The sequence below is a fragment of the Lygodium microphyllum genome, chromosome 7 (genome assembly GCF_053477565.2).
Source record: "Lygodium microphyllum isolate KBCC chromosome 7, Lygodium_microphyllum_v1.1.10, whole genome shotgun sequence".
In the NCBI taxonomy this organism is placed as follows: Eukaryota; Viridiplantae; Streptophyta; class Polypodiopsida; order Schizaeales; family Lygodiaceae; genus Lygodium; species Lygodium microphyllum.
In genome coordinates, this window is record NC_141141.1 from 6800022 (window position 1) to 6826597 (window position 26576).

A 26576-nucleotide genomic window follows, 5' to 3' on the forward strand; every position below is an offset into this window, starting at 1 on the left:
TCATATAAAAAATCTTTCATTAAAATCTTCACCCTTAGAGTTGGTACATTTAGATGTATGTCAGATGCTAGGGTTATCTTCAGGGGAAAAGAAATATTTTATCACTTTTGTTGATGATGCCACACGCAAAGTATGGGTTCAAATAAGACAAGCAAGACACTGAAGTATCTTCGCTCTCTGACAATGATGGGGAATATGTGTCCAAAGCCTGTCAGGCCTTTTGTGACAGCAAAGGGATAAAAAGGGAGCTCACTGCCCCTTATAATTCGCCCCAAAATGGTGTCATAGAGTGTATGAATAGGACTATTCGAAAGGAGGTTTGTACCATGATGTCTCATGCTATATTACCTCTTTGTTTTTGGGCAGAGGCTGTTACGACAACCGTACAATTGATAATTGGTCACCAAATAGGTCTTTGGGGAGGAGGGAGTCCCTCAAGAAGTGTGGCCAGGCAAGCCACCTTCATATACACTCTCAAGAGTGTTTGGCTGTGAGACTTACACATATGCAAGGAACAACATAGCAAATTGGAGCCAAAGTTTTGTAAATGCATTTTTATAGGATATGGTGACGAGAGAGAAATGGATTATAAGTTATGGGATCTTGAAAAAAAGAAAATTGTACGTAGAAATGATGTGATTTTCTGGGAAAATCGCATGCATAAATAGCCTCAAAAGACAGAGAAAGTGAGAACGGTTGTATTTTGAGAAGAAATACTTGTAGGACAACATAGAGTGCCCGTTGTACAACAGCAAATACTTGCTGTAAATGAACCTATAAATGTAGGGAATGATGCTGAAATTGATCAGTAAGAAGTTGACCATGATATACCATGGTTTTAGCAAGAAAATGTGCCATTGGAAAAGCCGGAACAAGTAGGACAACATGTTGAACCTTTTGAACAGCAAGCTGTTAAAGCAGATTTACAAGTTGAACAGCCAACAAACACTAATCATTGGGTCCGTAGGTCGACGACGAGAAATACCAAACAGTCAAATAGGTTTGTTCCTAGTGCAAATTATGTTGTTGATTATATCATGTTGAGAGATTGTGGTGAATGTGAGATGGAAGGATCGAGGTGTAGTCGGGATTCAGTAGACAGTGTGAGAGTGAGAGACAGAGTGAAGCACGACACCCAAGAGAATAGACTGAATGAGTGTATCCAGAAAGTACAAAGTACAACCCTTAAACCTTGGGGTTGTAGGGGGTGTTCACACCCGACACACACTAAGTGCCCATAAGTGTGTAACATAAGCACATAAGTACATACGACAATAAGACCATAAGTCTGGGGGAAAAAACCTCTCCTACCGAGAGTAAAAAGTGCCCTAGTGTCCTACTGATCACCGACACTCCCATATGAGCGTAGGCGTAAGTGAGGCGTGAGTCAAATACCCAACAAACCCCCCTGGAGTGAAGAGTGATCAAGAGTACAAGGATCATCCGCCACCAAAGGATATCAAATTTAAAGCATCGCGAAATTCTTCAAATTTGTCAGGAGGAAGAGCTTTGGTGAAGATGTCTGCCACATTACTGGTGGTAGGACAATAGACAAGGCTGATATCACCTGCATGTAGCCTCTCTCTGACAAAGTGATAATGGATCTCAATGTGTTTCGTGCGAGCATGAAACACTGGGTTCCGTGCCACTGCAATGGCACTCTGACTGTCAGTGAACAAAGGAGTAGGCTCCGTAACAGATACATCCAAATCACCTAGCAAGCGTCTAAGCCATACGCATTCAATTGTGGTAGTGAAAGCTGCCTTGTATTCAGCTTCACATGACGATGTGGCAACAGTGGATTGTTTCTTGCTAAGCCAAGAAATGCAAGAAGAGCCAAGAAAGAAACAATTGCCACTAGTGGAGTGACGTGTATCATAATCACCAGCCCAATCAGAATCACTGTAAGCATGTAACTGCAGTGGTCCCCCCTTGGCATAAAGCAACCCAAGAGAACGAGTACCCTGCAAGTAGCGAAAAACACGCTTGACAGCTTGCCAATGTGACATACGTGGCTGATGCATATACCTGCTCAAAGCTGAAACTGCAAACTGTATGTCCGGCCTAGTATTGCATAGATAGATAAGACATCCAACTGCAGGAGCATATGTATGTATATCAAACAAATCACTGTCATCATGTAATGACAGTTTCAGTCCAGGTTCCATTGGAGTACAAACTGGCTTGCAATCCTGTAAGCCAAACTTCTCAAGAAGCTGCCCAATATACCTTGACTGTGATAGCCCAATACCTCGAGCATTATGTATGAACTGGATGTCCAAGTAGTAATGCAAAACTCCCAAGTCAGACATGTCAAAAGTTTGCTGCAAATTTTGTTTGAATGCTGAAATCTGATCAGCATGTGTTCCAGTGAGCAAAAGGTCATTAACATAAAGACATATAATCAGCATAGATCCCCCTTCTTTACATACGTAAAGGGTAGACTCAGATGAGCTGTTTAGAAACCCCTGACCAAGCAAGAAAGCATCTATTTTTGCATACCAAGCTCTAGGAGCTTGTTTCAAACCATATAGTGCCTTTTTGAGCTTGCATACCAAATGTTCTGAGCCTTCAACTGCAAAACCAATGGGCTGCTGTACATAAACTTCCTCCTGAAGTTCCCCATGTAAAAATGCAGTCTTGATATCTAGCTGATGCACTGTCCAACCATAATGTGCAGCCAAAGCAATCATAGACCTGATGGTCGTCATACGGGAAGTAGGAGCAAATGTCTCCTCATAATCAATGCCCTTTTTCTGTGCGTAGCCTTTAGCTACAAGCCGTGCTTTGTATTTATCAATGGATCCATTTGCTTTCCTTTTCAGTTTGTAGACCCATTTCGTTCCAATGGCTTTCTTCCCAAATGGCAAGGACACCAAATCCCAAGTTTGATTCTTAGTAATAGAATCTAATTCAGCTTGCATAGCTGCCATTCAATGCACACTGTGTTGTGCATCCTCATAACATTCAGGCTCTTCATTATCAAGAGTACTTGCTGCCATAATAAACTCCATGGTATGTGCTGAATCATGCAAACGAGTTTGCCTTCTAGTACGACCAGCCATGGGTGCATCCAAAGGACTATCTTGCATAGTCTGCAAATACCATCTAGGTAGTTGTCTAGCATCCTGACTGTGTGCAAGCTCTTGCTGAATTTCAGTTTTAGCATGATGCTGAATATTCCGATCAGCCAATGGCTGAATTTCTGCACTTTCCATAGGAGAAGCTGGCTGAACATTAGGTTCATTTTCTGAAGCTCCAGCTGAATCACCAAAAGTAATGGGCAGCAGCCCTTCAAAAACATCACGGGCAGCCTGATATGTGTCCAAACCAGCCAAGGATAATTCTGATTTTTCATCAAAAACAATATTCATGCTGACAAAAACCTTCTTTGTAACGGGATCATAGAGTCTGTAGCCTTTGCTCTCATTGCTATATCCCATAAAAATACACTTAACAGCCTTGTTGTCCAACTTTTTTCTAAGTACCTGTGGAATATGGGCATAGGCAAGACACCCAAAGGTACGAAAGTGACCAACAGAAGGTTTACGGCTGTTCCAAGCCTCAAAAGGTGTGATGGTCTTCAAGGCTTTGGTAGGGCATCTGTTCAAAATATGGCAAGCACACATGACTGCTTCCATCCAAAAACTATGAGGCAAGCTTTTTGCCTCGAGCATATATCTGGCCATCTCCATGAGTGACCGATTCTTCCTCTCTGCTACCCCATTCTGCTGTGGAGTATAGGCAGTAGTATACTGATGGACTATGCCCTTCTGCTGCAAAAAAGAATTCAGCATAGAGGACATCTATTCCCCCCCTCGGTCCAAACGAAGAGTCTTAATCTTGCATCCAGATTAATTTTCAACAAGTGCACTGAAAGCCAAAAATGCATCATATACTTCTGACTTCTTTTTCAAACAGTAGACCCAGCAAAAACGTGTAAAGTCATCAATGAATGTCACAAAATAATAACAACCGCCCAATGACATGGTCTGCATAGGCCCACAAACATCTGAATGCACCAGCTGCAATCTGGTTGTTGCTCTGAAAGCAACATCACGAGGAAATGAGAAATGATGCATTTTCCCTAAAATGCATCCCTCGCATAAGTGCTCAGGAGGTCTCTCCAAGAGAGGTAAGCCATCCAGCATCTGAGTACGCTGCAAAAGCATCAAGCTGCCAAAGTTTACATGCCCCAAACGAGCATGCCATAACTCCGCCTGTATCATAGTAGGATTAAGAGTGGATGTCAAGTATGCCGACTGATCTATTGAAAGAGCATCCAACTCATATAAACTATGACACAAAGATCCTGTCAAGACCAAAGTCATGCGTTCTTTATCTCTAACCATGCAACGGTCATCATCAAATGTGACTTGCAAACCACAACGTGCCAAAGAAGAAATAGAAAGCAAATTCTTCTTGATTCCAGGCACAAACAAAGCATCCTAGAGGCGGAGAATAGAGCCATCAATGGCTGTGAGCTGAATCTCTCCAATACCACCAACAGGGTATGATGCATTATTGGCACACTGTACCGATTTCCCAACGGGAGGTGTACTAACTGAAGCAAACAAATCTCTGCGAGATGTAATACGTCTAGAAGCACCACTATCAAAGAACCAAGTGTCAGCATCCTCTGTAGAGCTAAGTGCTCTATCGGCCCAAGAGATGTCATAACTACAAGTGTAAAAACAATAGTCCCTGTCCACAACAAAGGGCGTGGACTCACTAGCAGTGGAAGGAGTAGTAGAAACAGACATTCCTGACTCCTTCTCTTTGGCAATGCGCTTCTTGCACTCAGTGATATAGTGGCCGGGCTTCTTACAATAATGACATTTTCCTTTTTTAGGTTGCGTCCCCCCTTGTGTCTGATTCTGTGATGTGCCCGAAGTGCCAGAACTCTGTGGAGCATTTTTCACCTTGCTGTTTTTGCCTTTCTGTCTTGCCACAAAAGCCTGCTCAGAGACTATAGCATCCACACCACTATTTTTCCGTGTTTACTCCTCCTCTAGAAGCAAACTAACCAGCTGAATAAAAGTGAGTGGGTGCTCAGCAATCCTCATGGTGAGGTTCAATGCAGTATGAAAAGACAAGTATGAAGGAGGTAAGGAATTCAAGGTGGTGGATATCAACTGTGCATCCGAAAAATACTCATCTACATTCATGAGCAGCTCCCTCAAGTCGTGAATCTTATTTAAGTGATCCTGCATAGAATCACCCTCATGCATCTTCAAAGTTTCCAACTCTTTCTTCAAGAAAGAGATCCGAGTCTCATTCTTTCCTGCAAACATATCCTCCAAAGTCAACCATGCATCTCGTGAAGAAGATGCCGAACGAATGTGAGGGATGATGGACCGTTGAACTGCCAAAGCAATCAACGACAAGGCATGTGCATCACGTGTATCCCAAGCTTTTTGAGCTGCAGTTCTTGGAGGAAGTGGGTGAGGTGGAGCGGGCTGAGGTCCCCGTTGTCCACGTGCGCCATGGGGAGGAGGAGTAACGGGAGCTACAACTCCCGGTCGAGTTTCCTCTCCACTGACATAATCCCATAAATTCTTGGCCACTAATACATTCTTCATCATGAATGACCAAAGCGAATAGTTGTTTCCGTCCAATCTGTCTTCCTTGGATACATATGTAAAGACATTACCTCCCTGATTTGCCATGATGATAAATTCCCAAAGACAAAATGAGCAATGTCAAAGCAGTATGGATTGGAAATCTGCAAATTTCCAGAAATTGCAGCAAACACGCTTCTGCAATTAATGTGCAAGGGCGTACTCTGTCAAAAAACTGTCTTTTAATGCACGCTTCCCAAGGTGCAAACAGTGCACAGCAACACTGTTATATCAAAATCCCCAAAATTTTTGCCAAAATTTCTGTCAAAATAGTCTTTTTGTGACTGTACCAGCAGTTCATATGCAACTGTCCTCTAAATACACAAAAGCCCCAAAATTTCTGATGATCCAGTCCAGAAATTTTTATCAAATTTATCCCACACCTGTGCTGTGCCTGCCGCATATGAACCTCCTCTTCCAGAGCTTTGTTCTGGGCTAAAATTCAAAATTTTTGTTTAAAATGTACCTGACGTGGACTGGGCAGACGAATAGGACGACAGGCGGCTGAGGCGGCGCCGTGGCTGACGTGGACTGCGCTGACGAACAGGACGTGTGTCGTCTGAACCTGCGCGCTGGCAGACGTTTGCGCCTGCAGCTAACGTGACGCCTGACGACTGACGTGGCTGGGCAGACGTTGCGCTGGAGACAGGTTGCGTGCCCCAAGTTAGCTGGAGACGTCTGCGTTGTAAGCTGGAGACAGACGAGTGGGCTGCGCTCAGCAGGCGAGGGCTCTCTGACGCTGGCGATTGTTGACGAATAGCACTGGCGTGCTGAAGACTGATGACTTGGAGCAGACGCAGAGCAGAGGTGACTCGGGTGCGGTCAGGACTGCACACTGCAGGCAGGAGCTGAGCTCAGAGCTGTGCTCTGATACCAAATGTGAGATGGAAGGATCGAGGTGCAGTCGGGATTCAGTAGACAGTGTGAGAGTGAGAGACAGAGTGAAGCACGACACCCAAGAGAATAGACTGAATGAGTGTATCCAGAAAGTACAAAGTACAACCCTTAAACCTTAGGGTTGTAGGGGGTGTTCACACCTGACACACACTAAGTGCCCATAAGTGTGTAACATAAGCACATAAGTACATACGACAATTAGACCATAAGTCTGGGGGAAAAAACCTCTCCTACCGAGAGTAGAAAGTGCCCCAGTGTCCTACTGATCACCGACACTCCCATACGAGGGTAGGCGTAAGTGAGGTGTGAGTCAAATACCCAACAATGAACCATCATGCTTCAAGGTGTAACCAGCCTTCCTCCTCGGATAGGGTGGTAAATCCTTGATTACAACTTAATTACAGTAGCAAATAATAAATGCAAATCTGAAAATACAAAATTACCTACTAATCTTGGACAATGTACACTCGATCGGCCCCAAAATTGGCGCCTCTTCTGGTATTTGTTTAGCTTTATTGAAGAAAAAGTTAAATTACAATGGGATTCTCCCAATCCCTTTCGGTATTTCAATTCCCCTTGCTGTCCAAAGTGACCCGCAAGTCTTCAATCTATTTTGCCCCTTGATTCGGGCACTCAATTGGCCTTCACCCACTTCATAGACGATGGAAATGCCCCAAATTCAATGGCTGGCTAGTTCTCCACCTGGATTCAGCTGAAATTCACCTTCAGCCTTGTTGAATCCAAGCCTTGGAGCTTCCAATTTTTGGCATGCTTCCCAAGGCTGTTGCTAAACCCTAATTTCTGTAATTTCTCAGCTTCCAAGGATCCAAATGCTGAGATCTTCGGAGCAAGGTTGTGAAATGACTGGGAGATGAGGGAAAGCTATAGAGAGAGAAAATTCAGAGTTTTGTTGCGAAGAATGACTGAAAATCAATCAAGAGTAGTTGCTGCCCTGTCACAACAGCATGTAGATGCAAAGAACTGAAGAAAATCAGTCATTTACTGCTGCTGCCATGCCTCGACAGCCTGTAGATGCTGTCTCCTGCTGTTAATTGGTCTTCTTTTGCCGCTTGCTGCGTCAGAAGGTCCTCCAATGGCTGCAAATCAAACCAATAGCCTCCCCTCTCTCTCTCTTGTAGGCTGAATTTATAAAAATGCCTCTCCCCAGCCTCTAAATACGTTTTTCAGTCTTGCATGGGCATTTTTCACAAGTGGCAGCCTTCCCAAATGGTTTTTCCAGCATTTTTCATAATTAAATATTAAATTTCAACCTTAAAATACTGAAAATTAATCTAATAATTATTTCGGTGCCCTGAAAAATAATCTGATTGGCCAATAATTAAATTGGATAGGCAACTTCCATTCCGGAGTGTCTTTGCACCATCGTTGACCATCAGATTGGCGTTAGGTACCATTAAACACCACTTCTGTAGTGTCACCAACTGACACTTATGGCCAAATGGATGACCTAGGCCAACAACTAGCACCAGATACCACCAAGTACCTGTGTGGTATAACTTATAACAACTTTTGTCTTTGACATTCCATGATTTCTTCGGGTCTCGGGCTCGTAAATTTACTTTAACCCCAGTTGCACCTCACATGTGCATCATTTACTTAATCATGTGAATAAAAATTAATCCACATGTTAAGTGAGGTTTCAAAAATACATGTTCTCATGACAACCCTCCCCCTTGAAATCCTTGCAATCGTCCTTGATTGCACTGCCAGATACATCAAAAGCAAAGTACTACATTGGAATTTCCATAGGGCATCATAGTCAACACAACATTGCGCATTGCTGTTCAACCATTCCATATGCCCAACATATGTTGAAAATTACTAGCCAACATAACATAACAGAAGACTTAGAAAGAATCTGAAAAACATTGCCAGATTATCATGTGACATGTCTATTTCTCATGAGCTCAACTCATCGAGAAAAACCAAACCATAGCATAGGATAAGCAAGCATAAACCATGGCTAAAACATCAATGGCATCATAACATATGCTGTTGTCCATGGAACTAGATGTAAACCATTGAAAATTGAGCATAATCTGATCGTGGGAACTGATCACTTGCTGATCTGAGAACTGATCACAAACTACTGCAAATGTGACCCCAAACTGGTCACAAACTCATTGCAAAAATTGACCAGTAATCGGTGCCAAAATTGATGCACAACTAATCCAAAAAGTGACCATAAACGGCTCTCAAGCTGATCAAAAACTAAGCTGAATACCATTGAATATTAATGATCATACACTAAAAACCACCATTCGATAATCAGCCCCCCCTAATGATTATTAACTGATGCTACACCAAGCATAACCAATGCCATACCAAGCATAACTGATTACACCCTGAGCATAATGGATGCAAATGTACAGGTTTAGAGCTGCAGTGAAAACCATACCGATCTGCATACCAAACATAGTGACTAGTACACTGAATAGTGATCTCTTGGCAAACATACTGTTCAGCTATAGTACCCTGAATGTATGCTGAATACATCCGAGATCCACTACATACGAGAGCTGTCCATAATTGGAGGAGTGGAAGTGCTACCTCCCCCTTGAGCATCAGGCAATACTCTGGACCCTTGCTCTGCTGAACCTGACGGAGCCCGAACTAAAGTCGGCTCTAATTGAAAGGCATCTAGGTAAAGCTGCAACAACTGAGGATGGTTTGCCAAGTCATCCTCTTCCATCCATTTGGCATCCATTGGTGAATAATTCTGAAACTTCACCAAGTATCTCTTGGAAACTTTATCTTTGACCTTTTTTTCCTTGTGTGCTAAAATGTGCTCAGGTACCAAAATCTCATCTAGCTCCTCAACCTCAAGCTGAATTTCAGTAGACATATCCTTTGGCACATCACCACGAAAAGGCCTCAACAAATTGACATGAAAGGCATTGTGTATTTGCCAGTGTGGAGGTAATTTCAGCCGATATGCCACATCGTTGATCTTCTCCAACACCTAGAAGGGCCCATAGTATTTCATACTCAACTTCGGATACAGTCTTTCTCTTCCCTTTTTCTTTTTCAGCCTTGCCTTTTCAAAACGCAGCAATACGTAATTACCCTTCGCAAATTGCAAAGCACGTCTGTGGCGATTAGCTACCCTCTTTTGCTTATCCTGTGATCTTTGAAGTGCATACTTAATCTTTTGATAAGCTACATCCATGCTTTCCACATAGTGATCAAACTTAAAGATCGTATCTTTTGTGTGCAAAATAGGGGGTACTTTCTTTCCACCCTCTATCACCTCAAATGGAGCTTTGCTCGTAGAACTATGCACTGTGTTGTTGTAAGCAAACTCAACCAAGGGCAAATACTGCTCCCACTGTGTCTTGTGGTCTAGAACATAGCACCTCAAAAGATCTAACACTGTGGAATTTGCTTCCTCAGACTGATCATCTATCTACGAATGGTGGAAGGATGACGAGAATTTCAGCGTGGTACCCATATTCTCAAACAAGTCCTTCCAAAATAAACTGGTCATCTGGGGGTCTCGATCACTAATGATCGACTCTGGCATACCATGATACTTAAAGATGTGTTGCAAAAATAATCGTGCCATATGGTCAGCCTTTATTTTCTTCCTCATCCCATCATTTCTTGTAGGTGTCTTAGAAAGCTCAAAAATAAAGTCCATTGCAATGCTCTGCCAAGGCCTATATGGAATAGGCAAGGGCTGCAACAAACCCAGCATCTTTTGCCTATCATGCTTTTCCTTCTGGCATACAATGCATGTCTTAACAAATTGTTCTACATCATACCTCAAAGCTGGCCAACAAAAGAAATGCTCCACTGCCTTGATCGTGGCATCAATACCTCTATGTCCTGCATACGGAGGAGCATGGCTTTCAATGATAACTCTAGGCCTTAACTGCTTTGTGACACACAGTCGTCCATGCATCATTAGAAATCTCTCTCTTATACAAAGTGTCCATGCCTTTGGCCATTGCAAAGCTGTTCATAACATTAGCAAAGTTTGAATCAGCAACATATTGCTCTTTTATGGCATCCAACTCAGTGTGATAAACCATATTGACAGCCAACAACTGAGGTTTACGTGACAGTGCATCACTTTTCCCACTCTCTCTGCAATTTATTTCTCTTTTCAGCCCTATTTTTCAGATCTGCCCTGATTTTCAACTTTATTTTCAAATTTACCCTTTTTCTCAGCCTTTGCCTCTTTGACATGTGACTTGGCATCATTATCATAGAATCCTTCATCCTCTCCACGCAGCAATGTGTCGGCTGTAGTAGCAGTTTCTGTAAGCTGAGACACGCTGAAAACAGTGGACTTAATGCAAAAATCCTTGATTACTTTGGCAAACCACAAATATACTTCTCCACTTCCTCATGGAGGGGTACTGTGCGATAAGAAGTGACTGGCAACAATGCATCCCAAAACTTCTTATTATATTGATCCAAGTTCTTGCAATCTTTGGAATTCAACTAATTCCAAGCTGTCATAATGTCTACTTCAAAGGTACTTGTCAACCAATTTGAAGCAAACATTTGCTTGAAGTGGACCCAAGTGGTAGGTGTCTTCCCTTGAATAAGGAGTGTAGATCACCACTACAATGCATTTCCCATAAAAAATGTGGCTACCTTGCGTATCTTAGATGTCTCTGTGAACTTGCCTTTAGAATAGGCTGCATCAAACTGCTGAATAAAAACAAGTGCTTTTCAGCCTATCTTGTGCACCACTGAAAGGCTCAAACTTCACGCTTTTGCTACCTTCATCATAGTCCTTCGACGGACCTATGAGAGTCAAGTTATCATAAATGGGCTGCTCCAAAAAGGGTGCATTGGATGTATTTGCATGAAAACCAACACTATCTGAAGCACCTACATGACCAGCACCAAATCCTTGTGCTCCAACAGTCCTCGGGGGTGCCGATACATATCCATATGGCCCGCATTGTGCCCCAAGCATCATACTTATGATGCCATACATGGGGTTAGGCATTCCACTTGCATTACCTGGATACATTGGTTGTTGTGAGCCATGCATTGGCTGTTGCATACCATAGGGATTTGTGCTATACATTCCCGTATGTGGTGCTTGCCCAACCATAGCATGAAAAATGGCACCACCACCAAAGTATCCTTGCTGTCCCATGCTTGTATGTGCATAATTGCCTTGCTGCCCATGTTCCCATGTATTGGCACTACCAAGTTGGCCATGCATTTGCACTTGCTGCCCCACGGATACCAACTGTTTGAGCTCATCCGGCATTTTGGCCTCTTCTAAAGAAGGCTTAGGCATTTCCTTCGGTTCTTGTCGTTGTCCCGAAGCTGTAGTAGGTGTCTCCTTCTCTTTGCCTTTGCTGTCCTTCTTTGGGGCATTCAAGAATTGAGTAAATTGGGGATCCTTAGCCAATTCAGCAAAAAAGATTTGTTGCTATACACATTCAATCCTTGAAGCTATCATCAAATTCTTCAGCCCCTTGCTGGTCATCAGCCTCTTAATGCATTGAAGTGCTAACATTTGGGTCATTTCCCACATTTTCAGCATGCTGTCCATGCTCAGAACCATACCCAACATTAGTCATTGCATTTCCCCCTCACCAAGTGATTGAACAAGGAATGATGCATCCTCTCCACTTGATCCCGTATCACCATGTGAAGACATGCTTGCTGTAATTCACTGCTGAGAACAATTTCAGCAATAATGCAATAGTCCCAAGTTGCAATCAAGTACCACGGGCCCACCAATTCAAAGGATTTGATGGTATCCCGGCGATAGAACCATGTAACCAGCCTTCCTCCTCGGATAGGGTGGTAAATCCCTGATTACAACTTAATTACAGCAGCAAATAATAAATGCAAATCTGAAAATATAAATTTACCTACTGATCTTGGACAATGCACACCCGATTGGCCCCAAAATCGGTGCTCCTTCTGGTATTTGTTTAGCTTTATCGAAGAAAAAGTTAAATTACAATGGGATTCTCCCAATCCCTTTCGGTATTTCAATTCCCTTGCTATCCAAAGTGACTTGCAAGGTCTTCAATCTATTTTGCCCCTTGATTCGGGCACTCAATTGGCCTTCACCCACTTCATAGATGATGGAAATGCCCCAAATTCAATGGCTGGCTAGTCCTCCACCTGAATTCAGCTGAAATTCACATTCAGCCTTGTTGAATCCAAGTCTTGGAGCTTCCAATTTCTGGCACGCTTCCCAAGGCTGCTGCTAAACCCTAATTTCTGCTGTAAATTAGGGTTTATAGTAGAGAAATTTGCAATTTCTCAGACCTACAAGGGTTCAAATGCTGAGATCTTCGGAGCAAGGTTATGAAATGGCTGGGAGATGAGAGGGAAAGCTGTAGAGAGAGAAAAATTAGAGTTTTGTCACGACGAATGACTGAAAATCAGTCAAGTGTAGCTGCTGCCCTGCCACAATTGCATGTAGATGCAAAGAAATGAAAAAAATCAGTCATTTATTGGTGCTGCCATACCTCAACATCCTATAGATGCTGCTGCTGTTGATTTACTGCTGCTTCCATGGCTCAACAGCTTGTAGATGCTGTCTCCTGCTGTTGATTGGTCTTCTTTTGCCTCTTGCTGCCATGCCTCAACAGCCTGTAGATGTTGTCTCCTGCTGTTGATTGGTCTTCTTTTGCCCCTTGCTGTCTCAAAAGGTCCTCCAATGGCTGCAAATCAGACCAATAGCCTCCCCTCCCTCTCTCTTGCAAGCTGAATTTATAAAAATGCCTCTCCCCAGCCTCTAAAGACGTTTTTTAGTCTTGCATGGGCATTTTTCACAAGTGACAGCCTTCCCAATGGTTTTTTCAGCACTTTTCATAATTAAATATTAAATTTCGGCCTTAAAAGATTGAAAATTAATCTAATAATTATTTCGGTGCCCTGAAAAATAATCTGATTGGCCAATAATTAAATTGGCTAGGCAACTTCCATTCCGAGTGTCTCTGCGCTATCTTTGACCATCAGATTGGTGTTAGGTACCATTAAATGCTACTTCTCTAGTGTCACCAACTGACACTTATGGCCAAATGGATGACCTAGGCGAACAACTAGCACCAGATACCACCAAGTACTTGTGCGGCATAACTTATAACAACTTTTTCTTTGACATTCCATGATTTCTTCGAGTCTTGGGCTCGTAATTTTACTTAAACCCGAATTGCAACTCACATGTGCATCATTTACTTAATCATGTGATTAAAAATTAATCACATGTTAAGTGAGGTTTCAAAAATACATGTCCTTATGACACAAGGAGGCAATGGATAGAGAGGATAGCAAGAAATGGCATAAAGCTAACCTGTCAGAGATGGAATCTCTAAAGAAAAATGGTACTTGGGATTTGGTGCATTTTCCTAAGGGACAGAAAATCCTACCATATGCAAATGGGTTTACAAGATGAAGGTTATCTCTGGTTCCTTGCCAAAGTACAAAGCACGGCTTGTTGCCAAAGGGTACCAGGAGGAACATGGGACTAGCTTTGATGAGTTCTTTTCTCTTGCAGTTAAAATGACTACTTTGCGAACCATATTGGGCTTGGTTGCATGTGAGGATATGCAACTCATATAGATGGATGTAAAGATTACTTTCTTACATGGTGATCCGCATGAGAACATATATATGCAATAGCCAGAAGGTTTTGTGGCTAAGGGGCAAGAAAAGATGGTATGTAAACTCAATAAAAGCTTGTATGGGCTGAAATAGGCACCACGTGAATGGTATCATAAGTTTGATACATTTATGCAATCTCAAGGATTTAAGAGTATAGTTGCATTCGTACTACGTACGGACTAGTTCGTTCTGTACGGTTCGTACCGTACCATACAATATCTATCCATACCAATTCGTACAAAAAAGGCTATTTTTGGCCTACAAAGACTAGATTACACAATATCTTCCAACTTCTAAGCCTTATGTTTATTATCATAATTTGAATTCTCTCTCTCTCTTTCTCTCTCTCTCTCTTTCTCTCTCTCCCAACTTCCAAGATGAATATGCAATTCCAAGGCATCCTTCCCTCCCTTCTCTCTCTCTCACACACACACATACACACACAAAAGAATGAAGAGGCTCTTTGTCCATCCACCCTACACTTTGCTTTGTTGTATGATGTATTACGTATACACTCCCATTTGTCTTCTAGTAGTGTGTTGCGCATGTTGTGCAAGAGGTTTTACCTTGTTACTGCATGTATTCATTCTATTAACTTTAAGTGACATTGCTATTTTAGCTCTAAACACGTGTTCTATTATCTATGATCCAAAATAATCAAGTTTTTGTTTTTTTTTCTCGTACTAATATCGTACCATACCTTATAAAATTATAGTGTACTAATTAGTACCGTATTTTTTCATATCGTATTGTATCGTACCTTTCGTACTTGACAACCTTGTTTAAGAGAAGTCAAGTGGATCACTGCTTGTATACCAAGAAGGTAGCTGATGACAACCTTATTATACTGATTTTGTATGTGGATGACATGTTGATTAGTGACAGGGATGTTCATATGTTAGACACATTGAAGCAGAATCTACATAGCAGCTTTGATATGAAGAATCTTGGTGAAGCAAATCATATTCTTGGCATGCGTATACTAAGGAATAGATTGAAAGGTCTTCTTTATCTGTCATAGCAGAAGTATGTATCCAAGATTTTGTAGCATTTCAGTATGGAGGGGGGAAAGCAATTAATGTACCATTGCCTCTATATGTGAAACTTAGTGCAGAGAACAACCCTACATCTGATGATGAAAAGGTTGAAATGGCGAAGATCCGGTATGCTTTAGCCGCGGGTAGCTTGATCCATGCTATGGTTGCTACATATCCTGACATAGCATTTGTAGTGGGAGTGGTTAGCAAGTACATGACACATCCTGGTAGAAAGCATTGGGAAGTAGTGAAAGGTATCATGAGATATCTCAAGGGCACAAAGGATTTGTGCATCTTCTTTGGAAAGCAGAAGGCATCTGTCATTGGCTTTACGGATGCAAACTATATTGGTCATATTGACTGCAAGAAGTCTACTTTAGGGTATGTATTCAACCTTATACGGGGAGTGATTTTCTAGATCTCCAAGTTACATAAGTGTGTTGCATTGTCTACTACAGAGACAGAGTATGTGGCTACCGCTGAGGCATGCAAGGAGGCTTTATGGATTTCAGGTTTGGTGGAAGAGCTCTTGGTATTACCAAGACTCCTGTTCTCCACTGTGATAGTTAGAGTGCTATCATGCTAGTATGGAATGGCATCTTTCATGCAAAGACAAAGCACATACAAGTGAAATATTACTCTATCAGGGATGTACTTGACAACAAAAGCATTGGGCTTGTCAAGGTACATAGAGATGATAATCCTGCAGATCTTCTCACGAAGGGTCTTCCAGCAAAGCAGTTTGCTCATTGCCAACAGATGATAGGAGTTGGATAGTGTATGCAAAGAGTGCGTCTTTCAATATCTAAGGGCTTTCAAAAGCATTTGTATCTATAGATAACGAAGTGAAATGAGTTACGAGGCATGTGATATGGCATTGATCACATAAATAGGTGTTTAGATAAAGCTTGGCTCCATTTCTTCTAAGGGACGCATGGCCAATTCACCATTCATACCATGGCGCTCACAAATGTTCTCATTTATCTCGTCAAATGAAACTCTCTTTGATGAATTTTCATTCATCATGAGATCTCTAATAATAGCACATAGATGTTTAACTGTACATACTTAGACTTAGCTGATTCTTTTCTCAACCTTATGGCAGACTGCCTTTAGGTGGGATGTTGTTGCGAATAAAGGGCCACTGTGTCTTTTATATGTGCTCAAGTGTGAACACAACCTTAGCACTTGTATTTTAGTACTTTACATATAACTATCACAAAAAACCTAAGAGAAGTACAACTCTTTGTATCCACATGTCATGCATCTCACTCTCTACTATTGCTCACTTCTCTCTCTCTCTCTCTCTCTCTCTCTCTCTCTCTTTCTCTCTCTCTCTCTCCACCATTACCATTGTTGAACATCGAACCTTCATTACACATAGACCACCACAAGAGAGAAGCCAGTAGCTCTGTAACTCCATGTTGGAAGTTATTCAAAGGCCTTGTCACCAAGTCGTAGCTGAACTTGCAAGGCCTCAATCTAGGCGGTACCTGAAGTTCCTAGGTATCAATAGGTGAAATGACTGCTTGAAGATAACCATCCTTAAAGAATAAATGATGGGTGATAAACTTCATGATGAGGAGGTGCCGCCCCTGAGGGTGGAGACGCAAGGGTCTCCTTTGAAGTCGAAGAAGTCACCTCATGATGAGGAGGTTCCGCCCTTGAGGGTGGAGATGTAAGGGTCTCCTTTCAAGTCGAAGAAGAAGCAGAAGCCTCTCTCAATCCCCCTTTACGAGAGATAGGGAATCTACCAACTCATGGATCACGAATTCTGAATCATTGGATGATGAAGGTTAGTGTTGCCGATCGTGCTGAAGAAGGTATTTAGGGTGTCAAAGAGGTCGAAGAACTTCCAGAGGTAGCCTCTCGAACCTAAGTAGTCGACGGTGGAGAAAGGTGAGGTTGATACTGAGCCGAGGATGGGCAACAATCGATTTCTCGCAATGGAGTGAATTGCGGAGCCGAAGTAATGGAAGGTGTCGAACAACCACTATCTCTAAACGGGCGGACTAGCGAGGGGACGGTATCCAACAGTCGCTCTCTCTCAATCAAGGGGATTGTAGAAGTGCGGATTGTCGAGGTGGCATTTCTAAAACCCTAGAAGAAGTAGAAGCAACCTTCGTAGTGCATTGCGGTGGTTGTGAGGAGGCCAAGGTCCTAGTTGAGATCCTCCTATGGCTAGAAAGGGCTTAGTGCCCATCGGATGCTGTTGAGAAACCCTTCACCCTTCACCCACAATATGTGTTTTTGCGTTTCAGTGTTTTGTGTTTAGGGTTTGCAGCCCCAAAAAGGGGCACCATCCTAGACTGACTGTGCCTATTTATAGGCCACTCTCTTATTCATTCCTTACGGCTGATTCATTCAGTCCGTCACCACTTCTCTCCAGCTTCTCCACTATCCTCACACCCCTTTAAGAGGACATTGCGGTTCGTGGTTCATGGCTATCTTCACCATCTTCCTTGTGCTACGACACCCTTGTTCCCTTGCATCACATTCACTCTCCATGATTTAGAACTTCATCATTCCATTCATCAGAGTTTCTTCTCTCTTCTCTTCTCCTCTCCATGTTTTCCGAGTTCACTTCGTGTTCCTCCCCGCAAACCCTACTGTCTCGCTGGTACGCCATCTTTTGACATGGTATCAGAGCTGGATCTGCTCAAACAACGGCAAAGATCCTTCACTCCAGTGAAGGCAAAGACTGGTGGCGGGGTCGGCATCCACTTCTCTTCTTCTTCGACTACATCAAAATCTCGTTTTTGCAGGTTTTAGGTGTTTTTAGCTTGCTGCCCACACCCCTTTCGCGGAGGACATCACAGTCTCAGATGTCTCTTGCTGTTATCTACAGTCTGGCACCTATTTCCAGTCTTCCACCCACAGTTTGCAGCTGTTTACAGCAGAGCGACTATTTGCTGATCACTCTCCATTTAGAAAACAATCTCGTTTTTGCAGATTTCAGGTATTTCAGCTTGCTGTCTACAACACCCTGGACGCGGAGGACATTGCGGTCCAAGCTGGCCATTGCTGTCTAGAACAGTCTCGCGCATGTTTCCAGCCTATCATACACAGTTCAGAGCTGATTTCAACATATTGACTGCCGCTGCTGTTTTTTTCCTGTGTTTTTAGTCTTTCTCTCTCCTGATGTTTACGTTTTTAGTCTTTCTCTGACCTGCTACCTGCGTTTTTAGTCTTTCTCTCTTCTCACGTGCGTTTTTCTATTGGTTGCAACCTCTTACTGCTGGTCGCATCCTCCTCCCACTAGCAGCTCACTTCCAGCCCTTCCACTACCCTCCCACCCCTTGAGGCGGACATTGCGGTTCGTGCTTCACACTGCCCTTACACCCCTTGAGGCGGACATTGCAGTTTGTGGTTCATGGTAGCTGACCTCTTCCTTCTTCAGCAAGGCACACTGGTATCCATGGCTTTTTTACCAATAGATGATCAGACTGCTGGGTGCTCCTACTATGGTATCATTGGACATACCACCAATGCTTGCCGACTTCGGCCCTTGCTTCCCACCCCCCTGGAGTATATGTGTCTTCCACCAGGCACTCCTTGTTCCACCTCTCCTTTTTGGGCCATAGAGATCATTCTACATCGGCTATCAGAGTACTATGCTCAAGATACTAAGACGCATCTGATGCGCACTAAGTCCTTTCGAGCACATGGAGGATTGATTTGTGCTATGACTTCCTGGAGATTGTCACAATGCTAGTGGCAGTCTTCTCCCACTTATTTTCAGGTACAGTGGCTTCCACGACCTATGGATTTGCAGTCCTCTCCATCGAGAGACAGTGATTGTTTGATACCGTCTCCTTGTTAGTCTGCTCCTTCGAGAGAGAGTGGCTACTCGACTCCTTCCTCTTCTTTGGCTACCCAGTCCGCTCCACTGAGAGATAGCAACTGTTGCCTACCTCTTGCTCATTCTGAGCCCCACCCTTCCCCACCCTCGACTACTCAGGTTCGAGAGGCTACCTTTGGGAGCTCTTCGGTACCCAGATACCTTCTTCAGTACGACCAGCGGCACTTCCTTCGTCATTAGACATTTGGGAGTCCGTGATCCATGAGTTTTTAGTTTCCCTATCTACTTCAGAGGGGGATTCAGAGGGGGATGTTATTTCTTTGCCCTCAAAGGGGGTATCTACTTCTTCTTTGACTTCAGCGGGGGCCCTCCACCTCCCACCTCAAAGGGGAAACCTACTCCACATGAAGTTCTTCACCCATTCTCTATTTTCTTGGGGTGGCTATCTTCGACCAGTCATGTCTTCTACTGATACCCAGGATCTTTAGCTACCACCTAGATCGCGACCTCGGAGGTTCAGCCCTGACTTGGTGACGAGGCCTTCGTATTCCTTCCAGCATGGATGCACGGAGCTAGTGGCTTCTCTCTCGAGGTTGAGTTTCGAGTTCTCTAGTTCACTCTATCTCCTGTTCTTTACTGCAGGTTCCCTTTGTGGTGGAAATCTTGGCTCTTAGTAGTCATCTACATCTTCTTGCCTTGGTCACTTTGTCAACATGGAGCCACCTCCCGATATCGAGTACGGGCATATCCTTATGGTTCTCGGCACCACACAAAGTCCAACATTCCTCCTATGCATTGCATGTTTTCATCATCTTTGTACTAGGGCGCTTGGGCAAGTGAACAATTTCCCCACGAGAGACATTGTCCAAGTGGCACCTGCTGTATAAGCATTGCATCTCCACCTCACTCTTCTCTTGTTTCCCTTTTTGGGCTTGAGAGGGGGTATTGAGAAACCCTTCACCCTTCACCCGCAGTTTGCGTTTTTGCGTTTCTCTGTTTTGCGTTTAGGGTTTGCAGCCCCAAAAAGGGGCACCATCCTAGACTGACTGTGCCTATTTATAGGCCACTCTCTTATTCATTCCTTATGGCTGATTCATTCAGTCTTTCACCACTTCTCTCCAGCCTCTTCACTACCCTCACACCCCTTCAAGAGGCATTGCGGTTCGTGGTTCATGGCCGTCTTCACCATCTTCCTTGTGCTACGGCACCCTTGTCCCCTTGTATCACATTCACTCCATGATTCAGAACTTCATCATTCCATTCATCAGAGTTTCTTCTCTCTTCTCTTCTCCTCTCCATGTTTTCCGAGTTCACTCCATGTTCCTCACTGCAAACCCTACTGTCTCGCTGGTATGTCATCTTTTGACAGATGCATCTTATTACCTTGAGCATAAAAAGTGAAAAGCTGGTGTAGAAGAAACCCTGAGGCCAAGAAGGGAGAGGTGGCACAATGAGTGCCGAGGGTAGGCGCATATACTGCGGTGGGGTAGGGAGCAAAGGTCCATGTCAGCAAGCATCGGTGGGAGGCTCGGTGATGCTAGAAGAGGAGCACCCAATGGTTGGTATATTTTCCTATGGAGAAGGCATAGCACCGGAGTATCAACCTATACGTGGGAGAGGAAGAGAAGGGTATCTCTGTCTCCTAGTGATGAGCAGAAGTGAAGGGGGGAAATGAGTAGATGATGCCAAATCCGCAACCTGTCTTTGCCTTCTCTACTGAAGAGGATCTTTGTGGCTCACTGAGCACCTTTGGCTTTGATACCATGTCAAAAAATGATCAAGAGACTAGAGAGAGGGTAGGGTTTGTGGGGAGAGACACAGTGTGTGTACAATAAACACTGAGGGAGAAGAGAGAACCCAGAAACACAAGAACATGATGATGATGGACCGAATCATGCTATGAGAAGAAAAGCTGATATAGTGGAGCCGAAGCTCAGAAGATAACTGCACTATCTTGTCTGAACCATGCAGCAACACGTGTGGGAATTTGCACAGTGAAGGGAGTGAAACACATTCCTTTGGGTAGTGGGCTATCGAAGTAATCATTGGAAGGTGAAGGACAGTTGTTGAGGGATTGAACTATAGTTCTTTGATGCCGTTGGAGATGTGGAAGATGATCAGCAACTATCGTGGGAGCGAATTGTAGTGTTTTGATGCCGGGGAGATGAGCCAGGCTGCAAATGGAAATGTCAGAGTCTAGAATGCTGGAAACACAAACTTAGAATGCTAACGCTTGTGTGGGAAAGGTTGCTAGATGTGGAGGTGATCCTTGATGATGGCAAACACACACTATAGGGGCCTCCTTTGTGCAAAACACAAGATAGATGCTGACGCCAACAATAGTTGGAGATTGTCGCTAGGTGGAGAAGGCCCAGAACGCAAGTAGGCTGATGCTGCCTGGTGGAGAAGAGATGTCACCAGCAAGGAAAGAAGGTTGCTAGCTACTGAAGACCTACAAAGGCAGACCTAATGATGAGCGAGCAGGGTGTCTAAATGAGAAGAGGAAGGGGTGACCACAAATTGTGTCGTCCTCTAGTAGGGCTATGGCAGCAATGGAGAGAAGAGGTTGTCTAAAAGAGAAGAGGAAGGGGTGACCATAAACTGTGATGTCCTCTAGTAGGGCTATGGGAGCAATGGAGAGAAGAGGGAAGAGTGTCAGAGTGATGGAGGAAGAGGGGTGAAGAATGACTGAGGTGGTATAGAATGAATGAAGTGACTGCCTATTTATAGGCATAAGCTGTCTAGGGTGGTGCATCAATGTGTGGGGGCCCACTGAAAAAGTGGCCAAAATGTGTACACCAGCCCTTTTTGGGGCTGTCAGTGCGGAACCTTAACTGAAGTGTGTGAACTCAAGGGTAGTTTCTCAAGAGTGGGTAGCTTACGAGCACTCTTTTTTCGATGCCTTTGCCTCTCAGGGATGGCCCTTTGGGCTCTCAACATAAGATAACCATCACCTCTGAAGTCGTGGTAGATTCTTGAGCAGCCTTGTGCACCCTTGGACTGATGCCCTGGCTTCTTTGTGGTGGACATCTCAAGGTATAATGGGCTGAGCTATGCTTGCAGTCCCTTTTGGGTTCTAGTTTGGGCCTAAGGAGGGGTGTAAAGTTAAGAAAGCTGTATTGCCAGCTAAACCGGGTGAATTACTAGTTAAACTTTTATTAGTTCATTTTAAGCAGCCCCAAAACTCAAAATCACCAAACTTTGTGTATCTCGTATGCAAACATCCAAACTTTTGTGAGGATCCACATTTATAAATAGAGGGGTTGCCCAACCACTTGCTCAATCTTGCTTTGCAAATTCTCCACCAGCTGGGTGCCTTCATCGCTGTCTCCACCAGTGGATACCTCAGTTCATGGTGCAGCCAGCCATTACCCACCTTTATCTGCTTCATGTGCAGATGATATGATCATTTTCTTCTATACCTTCTTGTCTTTCGCCTTTGTCACTAGTTCTATTGCTTGTGCCTGTAAACGTTTGAGACATGGGGATTTCTTCTAAATACCCTTCCTAAGGAGACGGGCAGAATATTAGAAAATCATTGCAGAGCTCAGGCCAGAAGTTAGTAACTTCCAAATGTTGGGTGCCATTCCAGTTTTAAGTTTTGTGTACTGACTTAAATAATGAATTTGGATGTACCTCCTTCCTTGGAGTTGATTTTAATGGATGATTTTTCCAAACCTTGTTTCAGGTTGACAGAGAAGAAAGACCAGATGTTGATAAGGTGTGTTTCACTAATTTATGGTCATGATTTGCTCCTTTCAATTCTTCGTCAAATTGACATTTGAACATACAGGCGTACTTTTACTGCAGGTCTATATGACTTATGTACAAGCTACTCAAGGAGGTGGTGGATGGCCTATGAGTGTTTTCCTTACACCTGAATTAAAACCGATGGTTGGAGGCACATATTTCCCTCCAAATGATAAATATGGTCGCCCCGGGTTCAAGTCTATATTGCGGTGAGTCTCAAGTCAACAATTGTACAAGAATTGAGGACAAATAATCACAGGGGTCTGGTGGATTTGTAGTTAGAATGGACTGTAATCTTGAAGATGCCCTATGTCCATGATTCCAGTCAGATGTCTTAACTGGCAGCCTAAGTCACTGAGCAGCTCCATCTCTTTACAATATGGATGAATGGTGTTATGCTGGTGCTCAAACGTTTTCTCACACTTTTGAATCTGTGGGTGACACAATAAGAACACATCGAGCTTTTGTTTGATTATGCTAAGGGTTGTATAGGAGCTTATGCTGATGTTCAGAAACATACTCTTCCTTTGAATGGTAGTTGCTTAGTTGTGTGCTGTTGGAGCAACCACCAGAACCGAACTGCAGCAACCCTGCTGAGCTGAGTCGAAGCCACCTATCACTGAATGATGGATGCCATAGTTTATTCACTCACACACGGTTTCAATCCTCCAATCCAACTATTCTGTGTTTGTCAATCTTCAAATGGTAACACATGCTGCAAGGGGCAGCTTTGTTCAATAGAGTCATTTGTCCAACCAGCAATTGGCTTAGGCAATAATTATCTCAATGGCACAATGTGGAACTGAAGTATCCAGGTTGATGAGCCAAGAGATCCAGAATCATCATAAAATCATGAATGCGAAGAACACGTGACAGCACATAATGGAATCCATTAATGTACAACAAGATACAAACACCATCATCATAGTGAAGTGGGAGCAACAATGGTAGCCTGTCATCCATGCCGAAGGTTGAGGGTGTTGGGGCCCAAAGTATCCACACTACAAGATCCCAAAAAGTAGAGCTGAGGGTTAATTCTCTTTGAATTTTGATCTCTGTATTATGGGTGGTACAGTTACGATGCAAGCATATGCTGAGCCCCATGAAACCCTATCCTAACTCTTACCCAAATAATTCTTATCTTGCCAATGGAGGGGTACCCTATGGAAGAGGAGAACCACTAGCCCTATCTATAGGCAAAATTCAAGTACATGATGGCACCATGAGTGACAAGGAGCAAAAGTGTTCAAATGGGTCTGATGTATGGGGAGACATGAGATGGCAAAATAACATTTAACAACACCCTCTTGGTTCATAGGTGATTTATGAAAGAAGATAGAAACATAGATGCATTATAGACACTTCAGTGTTGTGTAGCCTAGTAGATACACCTTGGTAAGTTGCACCATGACTCCAAATATTGATGAAATAGTATGTGACCGATGTGCTATATAATTGCTTTAGCGATAGACAAGCTCACCCTATATAATATAAAGACTGCCATTTAGTTTGGTCCCAATTTCAGTAATTGTCTGTATTTGTGGCTTGCTCACTTTAGTTTTGGACACCAGGACATTGGTTTGAGGTACTGGCAACTAGTCGCTAGCCATCGAGCTGTATGTAAGTATTTCTAATTGGGATAGAGATGCAAAATGGTGGACAGCAAGAAGAAGATGAACATGATGATGGATGAGGCAGAAAATATATGCTAGCAACTTCAGACGAAAACACTGAAATAGAGAATTGAAAGTAGAATGTTTGTTTGCATGAAAAAATAGGCAGCAGTGATAAAGCTGGCTGACCTGATCAGTAGGGCCATAAATTCACCAGAAGAGTGATGGAGAATAGGGTCCTATGCAAGGGCCAAAATATATGAGCTCAGGAAGCTCCACATTCAACACCCCCTCTCAATGACATGTCAGGGAAGAAGATCCTGAATGAGCTGAGGGGCTACAAAAACGGATATAAAATCAAATGAGGGGGAACACAGCCCCTTGTAACTAACAAATGTTGAAATCATGGTGTTGCAATCTCAAGGCTGTGAAAAAGATCTCCAAGGTTGCTAAGCAGTAATGCCTTGGTGAAGATGTTTGCTGCATTGTACCATGTAGGGACATACTCCAATTGGGGTGTTGCCAAACGAGATGGTAATAACCCTAATGTGAATGAAAGACCAAGTGTTGGGCTAAGGCAATGCACAAGCTGCCAAAATAGGTGACAAGGTGTGAAATCTGCAAAAATGCAGCTGTCTGCTGTCATGAATGCTCACCGAAGGCAGAAGCAGCTCTGAACACCTCTACACCAGCAATCATACTCGGTTGTGAAGACTTGTGTTGTAGGGAAATCATAGGTCCAGACTATAATGCTCCCATGAACAGCAAGTGATCCAGAAACCATATATGCCTCTAATCTATTACAAGGAGATTCGCATCACCTTCAAGGAAGCTTCAATAGTGGGAGGGAGGTCCATGACTCGGATACCATGATGGATACAGAGAAGTAGAGGAGTGGACAGAAAGGAGAAGATGAACACATTGATTGATGGAGCAGAAAGAACCCACATCCCAAAATGTTGAGGAGAATTTTAGGTACATGTGTGGCTGCCTATAAGTAGGCATTAGTGATGAAACTGTCTGACTTGATCTGCAGGGCTATAAATAGGGATGACCTAGTAAAGTGTCCAGATGAGTAACCGGAAATAGGGGCCCTGGTTGAGAAATACTTGACATGGAGTTGGACAACCAAAGCTCACTCAGCATCATTTCACTTTTTCTTAGCTCCAATCGTAATGCCAAATGGGCTCTGTTTCTCCACTGCTTGTTGGAACTGTGAGAAACTAGGACATGTTTCCTTGAGGAGTCCTTAGAAACGAACAATAATTAATGAAACACTGAAACACAATCATTTATCAATCAATCTTGGACATTGGAGGCCCTGTTGGCCCCAAAACTGGCGCCCCTTTTGGTATTTCATTATCTTTCATTGCAATGGAACTTGAAAAAAATAGGATTCCTTCAATCCCCTTTGCAATCCAAAAACCCCTTGTTGCCAATAATCACGAGCAAGTCTTCAAATTGATTTACCCCTTGATTAGCTCAAGCAATCGGCCTTGACTGACTCCTTGGGAAATGAAATTTGCCTCAAATTCAAATGTTGACTGGTCCCTCACTTGAATCTTCTTGAGAATTATAAATTTTTAGCCTCCAGGGATTAGAATGCTGAGATCTTTCAGAGCAAGGTTGGCAAATGGTTGGAGAATGAGAGAGAATGCTGAATAGAGAGAAAATTTAGACTTTATTTGCGGAAAATGGAAGAAACCAAGTACTGCCTTGTCTAGACAGCCATGAAAATCGTCTCCATTGATGGAACACACCGAATATGATGTTTGTTTGGATGAAACATCCCTCAAATTTGCTGTCTCCTACTGCTGTAGTCTCTTTAGGGCATGTCACCAGCTCCTAGAGAGTCTCTTGCTGGCTGAAAATGGCATGTCAACTATTGGAGTAGCTATGGCAACCTTCTTTCTGTCTCTCTCAACTTGCACAAGGCTGGAAGAATAACCCTCTGTGTGTGTGTGTGTGTGTGTCTCTCTCTCTCTCTCTCTCTCTCTCTCTCTCTCTCTCTCTCTCTCATTGAGGCCGTGGTCTGCACGACGTCTGCAGTAACCTGCGCTCAGGTCGTCGCGTTCTGCCTAGGACTGCGCCTCCTGCACCCAGGTTGTGGTTTGCACTGAGGCTCCCGCCACCGACTTGCTCCCACCATGGCTCATCTCGCTCCCGCCATCACCCTACTCACCTGCTTCCGCCATCATGCCATCGACGCCCACTCGGACCAACCGCTCGTCCGAGTCCC

General features: G+C 43.5%; 1 protein-coding gene across 2 annotated transcripts in view; it reads left to right on the plus strand.

The window, feature by feature from the left end:
- LOC148033146 (catalytics) overlaps positions 1–26576 on the plus strand; it is a 129173-nt gene that overhangs the window by 45145 nt on the left and 57452 nt on the right. For both annotated transcript variants that reach the window (XM_087680960.1, XM_087680961.1), the window contains 2 exons: positions 22663–22695; positions 22785–22933. In XM_087680960.1, the coding sequence (XP_087537086.1) occupies positions 22663–22695; positions 22785–22933 (182 nt within the window). The remainder of the gene's footprint in view (positions 1–22662; positions 22696–22784; positions 22934–26576) is intronic.